The sequence below is a fragment of the Falco naumanni genome, chromosome 2 (assembly GCF_017639655.2).
Source record: "Falco naumanni isolate bFalNau1 chromosome 2, bFalNau1.pat, whole genome shotgun sequence".
Classification (NCBI taxonomy): Eukaryota; Metazoa; Chordata; class Aves; order Falconiformes; family Falconidae; genus Falco; species Falco naumanni.
Genome location: NC_054055.1, coordinates 34,681,989 through 34,697,921, shown reverse-complemented (window position 1 = coordinate 34,697,921; position 15,933 = coordinate 34,681,989). Strand labels below are relative to the sequence as shown.

The window sequence follows — 15,933 nt, the reverse complement described above, 5'->3', positions numbered from 1 at the left end:
TTAGTGTTAAACAGGACATGGTTTCTGGCCATGCCTTGTTTCTGATAGGTACCTATCTGTCTGCATGCCCAGAAGACTGGTGCTTCAGCCAAGTAAGTATCTGCAGCAGGGTGATCATCACCCTGTTACCCCTGTTGGTAAGACTCGTGCTGATTCAGCATAAATAAAACGCCATCACAAAGGCCTGTGCCCTGAAATACCTAAAGGATTGCCTTAGAGCCTACAGACAGACTTTTACTGGCCCCTCTACCTAGTGCTGCCTGGAAGCGCACATGATGTTTTAAATTGCTCAGTGTAGCTGGACGAGGAGTTGCCCTGCGCACGTTGCTGTGGGTGTATCCTGTGCTTGCAGAAGTCCCGCTCTGCAGTTGCCCCATCGGCTCATTAGCAGGTGCTGAGAGCTTCCAGCGCAGCGCTGCTCATAAGGTAGCCCAGGCTTTTGGCCAAGCGTGGCTTGCGCTTTATGTAGCAACACTGAATTAAATAGCAGAGTTCAGCAGTCATCCAGCATGTAACATACAGGGCATGACCTCCGCTGGGAGTCGAATAAAGATGGCTCAAGAAGCTTGCAGTTTTCGGACTAGTGACCTGGAACAGTGTCAAGATGCGTTATGTGGTTCCTAGGAAATGAGGAACACATCACAAGCCACCCTGTTGGCTTCTCCTCTCTTTGGCTATCGAGGTTTGCAGATGAGTCCTCGGTGCTCCTGTGAGCGATGGTCTGTGTGCAGCCTCCCCTCCAGTGCAAGGCTTGTGCTTCCTGCCAAGCTAAATGGGCTTGCCATTGATTCACAAGCTCTTAAGTCACATGCAATACATTTACTTCTATTACCTCTCATGTCTACAACAGGAAAAAATCGTTGCCTGTTTTAATTGAATCCTTTGGGCCCACTTTTCTTTCTGCGGTCAAAAGTAGAGACAAAAAGCAGTATGGGAAAGAATTTGATGAAACTCTCTTGCACGCATCACTGAAATAGATCAATATGTTGACTGAAGAATCGGATGCCTCTAATTACATTTCTGTGTAGCTTGTGGATCCTACTCTCAGTTAGCTCTGTGTGGCAAGTGGCAAATGGAGAACATCTCCAAGAGGAACTAGATACCTTTCTCTACCCAGCTCCTGCAGCAGTACCCTTTTTCCAGCCTCCTATGTCTGATTTATTTAGGGGAACCTTAGACTTTTACACCCATGTGATTTTATTTTACTTGAGGAGAGGCTGGGCAGTAAATTGCGAACTTTGCTGTAGAAATAAAGCTTGTTGTGATTTTCTTTTTTTAACCTTATTTTACAAGCAAACTCATTGAAAACTGGACTCTGATTTTTCTGAAACAAATGCTGACATTCTTTGCATTGATAACCACGTTCCTATGGACACAATGTAGTAATAATGAGAACTGCAACATGTTTGGTAGGACTAAGATGATGTCTCCATAGAGTTCCATGGCAATGTTGGTTTCCCTGCAGAAAGGGTTTCCATGTTTCATGTCAACTTGATGAGAAGTGCCAGTCAAGCTGATGTCTGTGCTGAGGACCATGGCATTTCATCCCTGTGTTTAGCAGTAGTGCATTCTGAAAAAGTTCTTGTGTGGAAAAAGTTTTCTAAGATTTGTAAGACTTCAGGCATGCAGGATGGCTTTTGACTGCATGCAAGTAGGGTTGGTTTCTCATATGGAAGATGTTAATATTAAGGAGTGTTTAGAAAAATCGTTTGGTTGTATTATATTGCTGGTGTATTTGGCCAAAATCTCTTGGGCAAACCTGGAATAAATGCGTTCTTGACTAAGCAGACAGGGGTCTAGTCACCATAATATAAAGCAGATGAAGAACTCCTGAAAGCTCTTGCAAGAATTTTCATCAGCTTTTTCTTGCCCAACTTTTTTTTTAATTTTGTAAAAAAAAAATTCCCCCCAGAATTTTTTGAGCCTTACCTGCTGAAGGCCTAGAGATGGCAAAGTGGTTAGGGAGAGCAGAAGGAGAGGTGATCCTGTAGTATAAAGGCCATAGCTGAGGAGAAAGAAAGGCTGTTTTCTTCCTCAGACTCTCGCTAGCATCTTGTCTTCAAAACCATATTTTAGACAAATTGGATTTTGTTAATTAGATATCAATTAAATGTGGACAGATTATGTAGAGCGTGATGAAACTCATGCTTGTACAAAAATGCAGATATCTTTAGGGGTCTTGCTTTTTGAATTATGCATGATCTGCTGCTGTAGCAGATCCTTTTAGTCTTAGATGAGAGAATTTTTGCAAACTTTCCTGCATCAGTAGTAAACAGAGAATACTAGAGAGCATCTAGTGTCAGGAATGTATAAATTTTCATTTCCTCCAAACCGAACTATTACACAAGCATAAAAATTCAGAGTTTATAGTGTTGGTGGTTGTTGTTTTTTTTCCTGGAAGTGTGGCAGAATTTATCAAAAGGGTCCCAGAAATTGTGATGAGGCTCTTGAGACTTGCTGTTCTGATCTACATTACAGCAACTTCAATTGGAATGGAAATAGAACTGAAACCTCTTGCCTCTGAAACATAGGCGTTGTTGACAATACTTTGTAAAGGTTGGTGGAAAAAGTGGCTGAGTTTTCTGGGAATTTCATACTATGATTCTTTCCTCTGATCTTTGAAGTCTGGCAGCATCTTGTTTATCCAACAAGAGTTCTACTTGTGAAAATGTTTGTTCTGAAGAGTTTGCAAGTTCTTAACCTTTAACATGTGTGATTTCTTGTGGTTTGGAAAGGATCCTTATGATTTTTCCCTTACATAGAATTTCCTCCACATAGCAACTAGGCTACTTGAATAGTTTCAGTAGTCTTGTGTATTTTTGATTCATTGGATATTAAGTTTAGCATAAGAAAGAAAATATTCTCCAAATCTAAAATTATAAATGTTACTGTCATTGTGGGACAAGTTTAACAACTGCTACAGAAGTTCTCTTAACTTAAAATGGAGTACTACATTTTTTTATAAGGGAGATGACCATTAGCAGAAACAAATTATAAATTGATGTGATATGGAAAATCAGAAGGTTTTTTCAGATAGGTTGATATGGGGACTTTTATGAACATATCTTGAATTCTTTAACGCTGACACCTTTGTGCCAAAGTGCTGTAAAGGGTGGTCATGCCTTTACAGTACTGGTAGTTTTCAAATGAAGGTTTTTCTTCATCTTTAACGTAACTAGAATTCAATCTTGGCTGTCTGAAAATTAATCCACCTGTTTAATCTGTGCTGTGCTACCTTTACAATAAAATAATTAATTCATGCCCATCCTACCATGTCTTTCTTCCTTTGGTAATTGCATGCTAACACTGTTAAGTAATATAAAGTACAGATTTTCTGAGGTTTCTGTGGCTGTAGAAAGGTAGATACAGGCTTTGTATGTGCAGAACATTATATATGGTTTCTTTTTTCACTCTGTATGAGACTAATTATTTCAAGCTGCTTAATTACACTCTTTTCCTTTTAATGTCTTCATAATGGAAATCTTCCTATTAAAATGAAAGGATTTCTATTTCAGAAAAATAGAGTGAAACTTTTCTAAGGTTTTTTTATTTAATCACAATCTATTCACATGAGGTTTATTCTACTAGTATTTGACTCTGCCGCTTGCTCAATGTCACTAACACAAGGATTTTGAAGAGTTTTTCAAAGCTGGGTTTTATAGACAAAGGAAGCAAGCTTCCACCAAACTGTGCTGAAAATTCATTAGCACATTGGGGATCATTAGCACAACTGGGCATCCCATTGTGCTCCTCTGACCATTGGACCAGTCAAAATTGGAAAAGGATGCTGCTAAAGCGGTTACTAGTACTGGAAGAGGTTTGCTGCAAAAAATTCTTGTCTGTTGTCACTTATATGGAGATGGGTCCCAGAAACCAATATTAGAAACATTCCAACTGATGTGATTGCTTTAGTGGTGGCTACAAGGAGATTTATGCTTGTGCTTTTTACATTTTCCTTTGGGATGTGACTGTCATGTCTCAGAATTTTTCTTCCAGCTCTCTAATCAGGAAGATCCATGTTAGGAGACATAACCTTTTTGGAATGAAAAACCAATGCTTACCTTTTCTATTGCTCTCTAAAGGGAAGTTGTCCTACATGCCTGTAGCCATTACATCCACTTTCCCTTGAGAAACTGGGGATATGTGTGTGTGTTGATTATAACAGACTTCATAGGGCCTCAGATCAAGTGACATTGCTGGACAGAAGCTCTGATCCGTCACATCCTACCAAGCATTTAATTGCTGTATTAGAGAGGAGGGGGAGATTGTTCTTTTTTTGCCAGACATTGTTAAAGGTTTTTGTACTTAGAAGTCAAGCAAAAGATAGTTTTGACAGATATCGCAGTGCCTTGGATTGCCATTATTGCAGGTAAGTAATTTTCTGTCTGTAAGACAGAGAGGGATTCATTGTACGCTCTAAGCAATTATTTTTTTTTGTTAGGCAACACTTGCTAGTACCACAGAATCTTTTCTGGTTAATGTTGATTGCAGTGAGCATATTTCTAGACATCTGTTGCATGGCTAGATCATAATCAATGGTGGGTGTTTTTTTCCTTTTTGTAAATAAACTTCTCCCCCTCTCTCTCTCTCTCTCTCTCTCTTTTTAAATTTCTGTAGGACCTGGGGATAACGAAAGTGGGTCATATGAAGCGAATTCTCCAGGGAATTAAGGAAGTCGGCAAGAACGCTCCTTTGTCTGAAGTGTAATTATGCTGGTGCTCTCCCTAGAGAGAAAGGAAAGTTGCTGGAGAAGCAAAGCTGTTGCAGGCACTTAGCTGTCTTTATAGTTTACTCTATGGAAAAATAAGCACTGGTGTTTGTACAGGCTAGTATCTGAAGTCTTGTGTGGTGAAGAGCTTGCTGTGATAGTATGAAAGGATTTGTGCCAAAAAAAAAAAAAAAAAAAAAAGGAACAAGTGGTATGTTTTGCGAAGACGTTTTCGTGGTGTGCCAACTTGGCCAGTTTGGATAAGCACATTTTGATAAATCGATTGGTTTATGGTGAACTGCGCTCACTGGAAAATATAATCAAGAAATGATTGCTTTGCTTACATGCAGCTTAGTATGCCTCTTCTTATGCTGCAGCGAGATACCATTGTACAGCACGAGGTTGTCTGGTTATCCTTCCGAGGCGTAGCTCCGTAAAACCTTCTGTGCAGGAGACCGAGAGGTTTTGGAGCTTCAACACATGAGCCTAGCAGTGCCACAGGTACCCAGCACTTGCTGGCCACACAGGAGGGGGGAGAGATACCTTGCGATACCATGAATGCAAACTGTAATGCATGGTATGCCTGCCTGAATTATCTGTTGTTCTGTTGCATGACACATCTGATACTTTAAACACTTGAACAACTTTTATATCAGTTTGAATGAGGTTTAATCTATTACTACTTGAGTGTCTTTTTTATTTTCAGTTTCAGGCACTTTTCTATTCTTCAGTGTTGTGTTATGCCTAAAATGTGTTCTACGGCAAAGGATGTGTGGGTGTGGAAACTTAGCATTTGTGCCATATTCAGCAGATTATATGCATTATATATGATTGAAACAGTGTACAGTTAGATTTTTAAATATACCATGTACAGAAGGTATATCAGGTAACTAACTTATGAGTATTCTTGAAAGACTGGTACCTCACAAAAATATCAGTTGGCTTCCTGCATGGAAAATGATAAAGAATTTTCTCATGGTGCATTTTGATGTAGTCATTCAGTTATCTTACACATCTGTAGCATATTTGAACTTCTAGGCACTAATGATTTTATTTATTCTTGTTGTTCAAAAGGCAGATTGAAAGATTAATGGAAATTTTTTATAGGAAAATTCATTTATTTATCATACATAAGAGTTCTAAAATGTAGCAGCTAATTTGATTTTTGTGGGGTAAGCTTTTACTCATCGCTAATTAATTGTTAATTTAAAAAGTCTCTGTATGCATTTCTTTACAAAGGCATCAACTTGTTTCTTGTCAGCACTCCTACATTGGTAGATCATAAAATATAAAATACAAGCTCTAAGGTTTTCCACTATGCATGCAAAGATGAATCACATGCAAGGTAGTAATCCATGAGTGTAAACAGGTTAAAAAATGAAAACCATCTTTGTTTAGAAATTGCATTAGACCAGAGTTTATAAGGTTATTTACAATTTACTTAAATGAAACATAGCTTCATAATTGATTTTCCTGGTTAATTTTTCACAAAAAATATTAATCTAGTAGAAAAATAACTTGCATATAGCTAAAAAAAAAAAAACTATTTAAATGTTTGAGATGAAATTATATTGTACCACAGAAAACTTGCACAGGATTGCTGTCTCCTTGCTGTTCCTAACGTGTCATTGCGGCATGAGGAACACTTGACTTTTACTTAATTAAGTAGCTTTGACGTTTCTTACTGGTTAAAGAGTATCTTGATATATATTTATGTTTTCCTTGTAAGCATCAGAGTAAGGTTTCATTTCTTCTTCCCAAAGCTTATTTTCCCCGTTCAAAGGGGCCAATGTCAAGTACTACATCCTGGTTTTGCCCTCCCGTTCTCATGAGTACGATGGGCATCGTCCCTTGGAAAATAGATGGGCATTGTCCCCTGGAAAGTAAAATCTATTCCCCTCATTGCCCTACTGCAAAAAAAAAAAAAAAAAAAAAAAAATCAAAAGGAGCAAACCAGGCCTCATTTATATCCACTTATAGTACTATGTGCTCTTGCTGCTGTAGGCTCAACAGGCACCATTCTGGGAGCTCTGTGGACATAACTGATTGTTCTGGTAAACAAACAAAAGTAAAAGGCTATGTTCCATTAGGTTTTCCATAAAAACCAAACCAAAATCCCTTTGCCAAGTGACATGATTTTCATGCTGTTTTATGAAAAGCATATGGAAACAATGGAAAGTTAGGCAAACAGTGGTAGATTATAAATATTTATTAATGTACTTGACATTCACCCCTTTAATGATGTTCAGATGGCATCTGTCAAGTCTTTGCAAGTTGTATTTCCTTTTCTCTTTGTTTCTCTGTAAGCTACACTATATTTTAATGTGTGGCAGCATTCTAAAATACAAATGTTACGGTAGATGGCATAGTTAATCTTCCTGGTTGATTCAAAGACATAATACATTGAAGAACTTTCTTTGCTTTCCTGACTGTAGGATACACTCTCTTTACAACTTTCAGCCTTGCTATATGCAATGCGTTAAGATGGGCTATGGAACAGGATCTCTTCAGATCACTGTAGAGTATGCTGAGTATATTAAAAAAATGGGAGCTGCTTTTAGGCAGGGAAAATGGGCAAATATTGTTTGTAATGCTACTTTCTTATGGCACTCCTCAAATTACCTCAGTATAGGACAACTGATGAATTGTCTTTGTATAGTTCATTTTTTTTAGATGACCACCAAAGAATTTAATATTGATTGTCCTAAGCAGAAGGTTTTTTTTAAACGTGCAAGTAGGAAAAAAAAATTATAAGCATCATTTATGCTGTGTTTATTAGATGCCCAGAAGAGCAAATTTTATGCAACTTTATGCCTTAGACGAGTGTTGGCTATGAAATCCAAATGCGTCTGACAAGGAGGCTCTAACTATTTTACAGGGTTTCTCTGCCGAGGTCATAACTGTGTTTAGTGATGAGGCTTTTCTAAAAAAAAGACTTTTGAACACATTGTTACTATCTCATGATTATTGTAATTTCTAAGTATTTGGGTTTTTTCCTTACTGCTGTAAAAGTCCCAGCTCCTAGAACTAAGGACGCACATAGCTACATTTTTAATGAACTTAATTCTTTATAATTTTATCCTGATGTTTAAAGTGTTTCAAAGCATATATCCCAATATTTCAACAAAAATAAGGTAAACACATCCCCTGACAGTACTTAGTTTTTTAGAAAGCAAGTTATCCCAATAGATCTTGTGGAGGCCTATTCAACATGCTAGATTCATCAAGACAAAAAATCACTATACAAAGTTCACTGGATGATTTTTTTATTCCTCTAGTCAAATAAACTTAATTTCTGTAGTCACCCAGCATACCTTAAAATTTGAAAGGAATACAAAGTGATAGGCTTTTTTTTTTTTTTTAGTGGTTGGTATTCATATAGATGAAATGCCCTACACCTCAGAAAGAAGAGGAGGAGAAATGCATATTTTAAAATGGCAGCAAATTGCCAAGTGCATGTTTCTGTTTTGTCATTTTCTAATAGGATTTTTCCAGTTCATTGTATTCAATTGCTGTAGCAACCTCTGATTCGAGTCATGCAAGTATTGCCTTTATAATGCCTAATGCCGCCTTCTTAGAAACAGAATGATATCAGGCAAAATCATGGTTGTAGGTGTTGGGTTTTTTTAGAATACTATAAAGAAAAAACTTAATCAAAAATGAATATTTTTATACGATGGCAATTGCAAATTTTCTTTATGATACATTTTTATGTATTTCCCCATAACCACTATTTTTTTCGTGAATATCTCTTTAAAAAAAAAAAAAAATTTTACACGTGGAAGAACAGTAAAAGGAAAGCATGTTATCAAAAACCCTCCCAGGTTATTTCAATCCAGTATTTCTTGCTTAGAGGCTGGAGTAAACATGCTTGGTCCTGTAAATAATAAATAGAAATAATCTTTCACTCTCCATCCCTGCCCAAAGAAATTCGTACTGCAATGTTGTATAGCTGTAATTCAAACAAAAGGAATTGATTTTTTTTGTAATGGTTCCTTTCATGTTTTCCTACGATCTTTATAGAGAAATGGATAACCTGCCAATTCTGACTTTTTCATTGAACTTAGTGATGCTAATTCACTTAATGAAAATTTCATAATGCCTTGATAATGAGCAGATCTTATTTCAAGGGTAAAATTATCAGTGTTTTTCAATGCGTCTAGTCTTCCTTTTGGGAAAACTGGCAGGAGGCCTTTTTCACATGTAATGGAAAATGAATACATAAAGCAAATATGAGAGAATGTTCCATAGTCCTACTTTAGAAATACATGTAAAACTATGTATTGTCCATAGATAATTCTACAATGGACATGTAAGACAAACCCCCCCACAGTGATTCCATTTTGCTTGATGCTTCGTATTAGTGATTGGACTACTAATGTTTACTCCTGTTTCTCCATTGCTCTCTCTGTGCCCCTAAGTATTGAGTTCTTGCATGTAAGTTTGACAGCTCTGGTAAATAATGATCAGCAGTGCAAAAAGTCTTTGTGAAAGGTAAAGTCACAAGTGATGTATATCATGAGGATAACTGAGCTGGAGCAAAGTATTTAGCTTACAGTCAGGAAATCATCTTGTCACTTGTGTGAGAGCCATATAAAATTATATGACTAATAACATAATTTTTTCACCCCAGTAACATAAGTACCTCTCCACTGCAGTGTCCTGAGTAGCACGTTTATACCATGAGCTCTACTATTTTTTTTTTTTATTCTGTTTTCATAGATTGTGTGTTTTTGGTATGATTTTCATATCATCAAGGTTTGATGCTGCTTATTCTAACTGCGAAGATTTAATGTTTGTAGGAACTGTACATGACTGTATTGCTGTCTTAAGTAAAAGGAGCATGACCTGAGGAAGCTGAGGAGTTTGGACAGGACTTAAAATATCTCTGCTCCCTCTTCAGAGATGAATGGTAGTGTCAGCGGGATTGATAAAGCATCATTTGGTAATTACCAATAGAAGATCTTTACTGGTTGTATAAATTCCTGTATTTATATATAGAATACAGTGTGGAACGTGATCTTTTTTACAAAAAGAAAACATTTTCTAGTTCTTTTCTACTACTGTTGCATTAGGTTTAATAGCTCTGTTAAGGGTTAGCTTACGTACTTGAAATGCACATTTCTGCTGTACAGAAGCCCACTCTGTTTCTCAGCAGTTATATTCCATTTGAAAGCAGTCTGGAGACTTCCAGGAGACTATTCCTGTAGCCAGTTGGAGCTAATACCAAAATTCATAGCAACTTCTGTAGGCTTAATAGTGATAACCCTCAATGTTTTAACTGAAAAAAAAAATCAAAATCATTTTGAAAAGGTTTTGTTTTTTTTCAGACTGTAGAATTCAACTTAAAATGTCACCCCCTCATCATCTGTAAATAATAAAATAGCAGCACTGTTAACACTTTGGCAAACTAGCAAAATGCTGGCAAATACAGACCTGAGAGTATTCCTGGACAAATTGTCATGTATTTAGCTATAGTGGTTAAACAACCTACCACCTTCAGAGCAGTCAACAGAAAATTCATATATGTACATGGTAGGATTATAAACATTTATTTTAAATAATTGAAGACCTTGTCTCCCAGTTGACAGAAACACTTTCTATATAAAGTTCTTTGGGATTTTGACTTCATACAACCTGTTGCTTATATTAGTGAGGGCAGAAGAAGCTGGTGCATAATTTATGTTTAACATACAGGTTCAAGCCTCTGCTGATGTTCTCACGCTGCTTCCCAGCTCCTGTGTCTGGATGACTTCCCAGATGCTTGACAAGATGAGACCCTTGATGTCTGCCCCCCCTCTTCTGTTCAGAAGAGCTGGACAGGTAGGCTAGGAGAAAGCTGTATGATGCTCCAGGAGACCTAGACTGACCCGGCCTTCAGGCTCCAGTCTGGCATAGCCATAGTGGACTAAAATACTCTTGCAATCCCCGCTGAAAGCTGTATTTAGCTTGCCATACCACTAACAATTAGCAATAGCTAATGGAATGTCCTTTAATAGAGATGTGTTTTGGCTAACTCCACAGCTGTGTAAGACTTCTGAAAATACCAGAAATTATGGTAGCTATTAGTAGAACAAGTATGTAAGTAAGTAATCTGTATTTTATTCTATGGAACAGTCGCTTTGGAAAAATATATTTGTGGTATGATTGAAAGATTAGTGTTAGGATTGGAAAGATACTGAAGGTAAAAGCAATACAGTGCAGAGTTTAAAGTACAATGAATTTGCAAAAAAGCCCCACAACTTCATATGAAACAATTTTTTTAGGAAGCTGTGTTTAATATAGGTATAGCTATGTTATATGAGAGCATGTGAACTGGAAGATGAAACCAAGAAGAAATGAACTAAAAGTAAAATTGGTTAGTTTGTTGGAAACAGTGTGAAAAGCCAAAAATAAAATCCTGGCAAGTGCCCCAAATCTCTACTACGAATGTTTGAAGTGAATTAGTATTTAAAATCCTACCTTGATTAATCTAAAGTATTAATTGGATAGAAAACTTTTTAATTTATTTAGTAACCTGACAATGTCATTAACAGGGAAAGAGTTACAGATAAAACTGTCTTTCTCCCTGCATTGGTTGAAGTAAGCTCTGCTTGGGACTAATTCTCTCTGCAGTTACAGTCAATTATTATGTGAATGGGGAGGCTGAGGAAAGCTGTCCAGAGCTGCTTGGTCTGGCTTTTCAGGGAGGGAGAGCACGTGTGCTGACAAGTAGGGCCTGGGGGGCTCTTAATCAGAATTTTAAGAATATATGATTGTCTACTTGGACAGTTTGTGAAGGTTTACAATGAGCACACAGACATGCAGATACTCACCGTGAAGGTTTCTAGTGCACTGTTCTCTCACAAGATGCCAACTTTCTATATTGCAATAGGCGTATGGACGGGGGGTGAGCAAGCGGCTGCATGGTGCTTAGTTGCCGGCTGGAGTTAAACCACAACAACCGCTTAGACAGATTTCAGAGGATTTTCTATGGGCATCTGTCGTTTGTGGTGTCTGTACTTTCTGCCCTGGATTTCTCTCCTTAAAACGTGCACTTGGAAAAATGGAGTCTCGTCCACCTATAACAAAAATTATTATTTTTCCCCTCAAGGAGCACAGCTTATGAACTGCCCTGAAATAATTCATTTCATTAGCCACCTCTTACATCATGTCCTTTGAATCCTAAAAGAGCTGAAACACGGGACCTCCCTAGAGCTGCCAGTTACCTAGTAATTTAGTTTGTTGAAGATTGTATGTTGAGGGGATCATCAGAGGGCAAGATGATATTCACAGCAGAAGATGAGATGTGCGATAGATGGGATCTGTGCATGAAGAGTACAAGCTGCTGGGGAGCTTGTGAGGTGAAGAGGGCCTGATCTCTGCACCTGAGATCTGGTCCTTCTGCATTGCTGTCATCACACACAAATCATTTAATGACATTTAATACTAGCAGCTTCCTCTCTTAATTCACAGTGATGACAAATATACCAGTGATAACAAAACTTCTACTGTCGTAACTGTACGTTCAGAGTAGATATTTCTTAAATCCTGAGGGCTATGGAATTGCATGAATGTATTTGTAGTGTATTTTCTGGCATTTAAAAAAGCATTTAATTTCATCTGAAGGTATTTTAAAAGTCCTGAGAGGATCCCAGCCCAACGTGGATGGTTTTTCTCATTAGCTAGGCTTGTCACTTAAAACTAGTACTCCAGTCAAGTACAGCTGTTAGTTCATTCTGTAGTAACATCCACTTACTTGCATGAGTGGGTGCTTAAAGTGCACATAAAAGTGTTGCAGAGATGTGACACTGTCTAGTTTTCTGAATAACTCTTTATATTTGGGTCTGAATAGCATTTTGCAGCAAAAAGGTGAAACACACAATTTCCACTGAATTGAAAAACATGTTCAATAGAAAATGAAAACATCTGACGTGATTTGTACTGATTTAGGTAAAAACTACGGCACGCTCAGTAGTTTCTGCCCTTCATTTCCCCTTGGTCCTGCTCACACCACAGGAAAATTCATCGTCTTTGCAAACATATAGATCTGTTGGGGCTTAGGCATGTGCTTACCTTTAAATGGCATTTTAGTCCCCCTGGGAGATTGCTACCATGTATTTCAGTTTTAGCATTTATGTGTAAGCCTACAGAGGATTTAGGTAGGTAGAAATTGCTCCTCACATAAAAGTTATCCTCAGATTGATCAATGGTAGCCTTTTAAATGCCATACCTATGAATGTTGTTCTCTTGCCAGTAGTTGCGTGTGCATGTTTGTAGAGATGTAGTATCTAGTTTGTAGTCTATATGTGCGTGCACACCTGTACATATATATGTATATACATACCCTGGTTTTGCCCAGAATGCCAACTTGTGTGTAGAGCCAAAAAAACTTAAAACTATACAATGCTTGAGATGCTGCATTGTTTTTATTATAATATTTTTTATATCAGATGAATTGCAGGATGTTTACAGATGCTTATTAATATTTAACTTATACAATGGAGTGGCAGGATGTTTATGATTGTTGTCAGCTAAAGAATTGTATACGATTCTGGGTGAAATTTTGGCTTTGTTGAAATCCTTGGCAAAACTCCCACTGATCTCACTGGGGCCAAGATTAAACCCCGCTGAATCTATTGTTTACTGGCTATTTTCCTACTGTGATTTTTTTTTTTTTTTTAATGAGTGAGATGTATTTATTTTTTCCCAATGTGAAATCTGCAGTTGCTATTTGGATTTTTCTACAGAGCCTGCGAACTCCAACACAGGTGGGAATATATGCCTTAGAGAATGTACAGAATTTTTCATTGATCTGGTCCTTGGATATGTCTAAGAAAATACCTTCTAAAATAACTTTTGTAAGATTTAATACAGAATCTTCTAAAAACAAACCACCTATCTTACCTCTGCCCCAAAGAGGGCATGCAGTGTGGCAGGTGAAAATGAAGAAGTATTTTCTGATGAATAAAAAGTAGTCCCTCCTATTTTGTATACCTGCTGATTTCATACTGCTCACCTGGCTCTGCAGATCTAGAATGAGACACTTGAATTACCTCATCCAAAAGTACCTTATCGAAGGAAAAAAAAAGTTCTATATTATATGGCTTTAAACTTCTCATCAAGACATGGAGGTATGTATCTTCAGAGCCAGTCTGTAGAACGCATGGATGAATAAAATTATGAAAATACTTAGTGGTAAGGCAAATCAGACAACTGCTTGACCTTAGAGAAATCGCTTGTTAAGAGACAGAAGGATCAGTTCTTTAATAGCACCAGGGAGGAAAAATACTGTAATGCAGCGCTTCCTAAATCCCTTTCCAGGGTATCTTTTAATTGTGTATGCTCTAAGTGTATTCTTCCTGTAAAAAGACATAAGGCTGTGAAACGGCTAAATAGATACATCTTAATTTCTTCATCTAAGGCTAAAAATACCATCTTTAACAAGAGATATCATGCACTTTGAAATATATGTGTCTGGAACAGGTAAGTTTGTATTCATTGTAGATAGTCCTCCCAGGGATACAGTAGGATTTGTAAAATGAGTAGTTATGCCAATGTTATCAAAAGCTGAAGAAACAGCAAGCCAGCTGAATTCCCCCATTCAGGCTTTTTCTAAAGACATCTGTGCAAATGCCCACCACTCCCAGGAATCTTTTCCTATAATTTTGCTTTAGAAAGAATCATATTCAGATTCCTACTTCTCCCCTTGCTAATCAGGAAGGAAGTATGCACCTTGGTTGAACTTTCCAGGACTTTGTTGGCTATAGAAACAGACCTCAAAAGAATAAACAGTTGAGGCAACCAGTAGGCTCATGGAGGATCCACAGGACCGTGCCTGGGCTCACCATTCTGCTGGATCCAATTACAGGTTTGGGGGGAGAAAGCTCCTGTTGCGTTCCGGCTGCTGCTGGTGGCAAACCTCCGTGGTTATTAGTGGGAGCAGGCGGGTGCCCAAGTGGGCAGACAACTTCCCTTTTGCACGTTCGTTATCTTTCTGTAATTCTAATCAGTACTGGAGTTCAGGATACACCATTAGTTGTCTGAAAGGCCCTGACGAGTAGAGGGTATGTGAGGAGATGAGGGGGGAGTGGCTGGAGGTCTGGATTCTGCCTTTAGTTTCCTGCCGTGGAGCTGGTGCAAGACCGGGGGCAACTCACTTTAACCTTTGTGTGCCTCACTTTCTCCGCCTGTGGGAGTAAGGATGCTTACCACCTTTGTACAGCCCCCTTGAGACCTATAGGAAAGCACTGGTATATAAGCGGCTAAGTTTTACTGACACTATTACATGTAGTATAAATAAATGACTTTTGTCCGTTACACTGCAAAAATTGCTTTTCCTAGTTTCAGTTCTGACTATTCGATGACCTACGACATTCTGGGTAGTCAGTTTTGAAGCTTAGCGGTTGCTCTAGTACTTACAATTACACACATGGCGGGCTCTGTTTGCTGCAGAAAAGGGTAAAACTTTAAACTGCCTGACAAAACTTGCCAATGAAGTATATCTAACAGAGCAGGGGTGTAACTTTGGCTTTATTTACTTGTAATAATGGTAAGGAACAGTGAATTTTGTTTGTTTACATACTGTTTACAATGGCACAGTTTTATTTTTAATATATAAAAAAAACAATTGAGGTATTTATTGCATATACTATTTTAAAGATGTTTTATGTGTTTTCACCTTTGGAATATATTGTTACATTTCCTTGTACAGATAATTTGGGTGGCTTTGTTAATATAGTTAGTAATTTTTATGACTACTAAGTGACCAGTTTTCCGTGCCTTTTTATTGTTGGATGCATGATTACATATTTATTATTGTATGGAAGTCACTGAGATGTGTATTTTTGTATTCTGCTGGAAGCAATGGTTGATTTTATTGTACATGATAAGAGATGCCTTCATATTGGGCACTCGTATGAGATCTTCCTTCTCAAATAAACAGAATGCATTCAATGTACCTTCCTTAAGTCCTTGAATTTTTTTTCCGTGTCTGGAAGTCAATGGAAATTCTTGAACATCATGACACTGAATTTTAGATGTTGTCCACTCAAAATGTGGGCTGCTACCAATGTCATCAAATCCAAACTGAAATTCCCCATTGAAATCAATACAATGGCAAGCCCTTGGCACAGTGTAAGCCTTTGTAATTTAAAAGAAAACTCTGTATGTTAAACTTAATAAAATTTGGATGAGTGACTATCAAGTACCATTTCCATTCAGTCTGCCACACACTGCCTGAAAGT

At 37.7% G+C, this 15,933-nt stretch overlaps 1 protein-coding gene across 4 annotated transcripts in view; it reads left to right on the top strand.

The window, feature by feature from the left end:
- The window catches only part of DGKH (diacylglycerol kinase eta), a 173,830-nt gene extending 158,183 nt beyond the window's left edge, over positions 1-15,647 (top strand). For 3 of the 4 annotated variants that reach the window (XM_040583978.1, XM_040583977.1, XM_040583979.1), the window contains one exon: positions 4,618-15,647. In XM_040583978.1, coding sequence (XP_040439912.1) covers positions 4,618-4,670 — 53 coding nt within the window. In that variant the 3' untranslated portion in view covers positions 4,671-15,647. The remainder of the gene's footprint in view (positions 1-4,617) is intronic. The other variant, XR_005826393.1, reaches the window with a different exon arrangement.
- Positions 15,648-15,933: the final 286 nt, after the last annotated feature.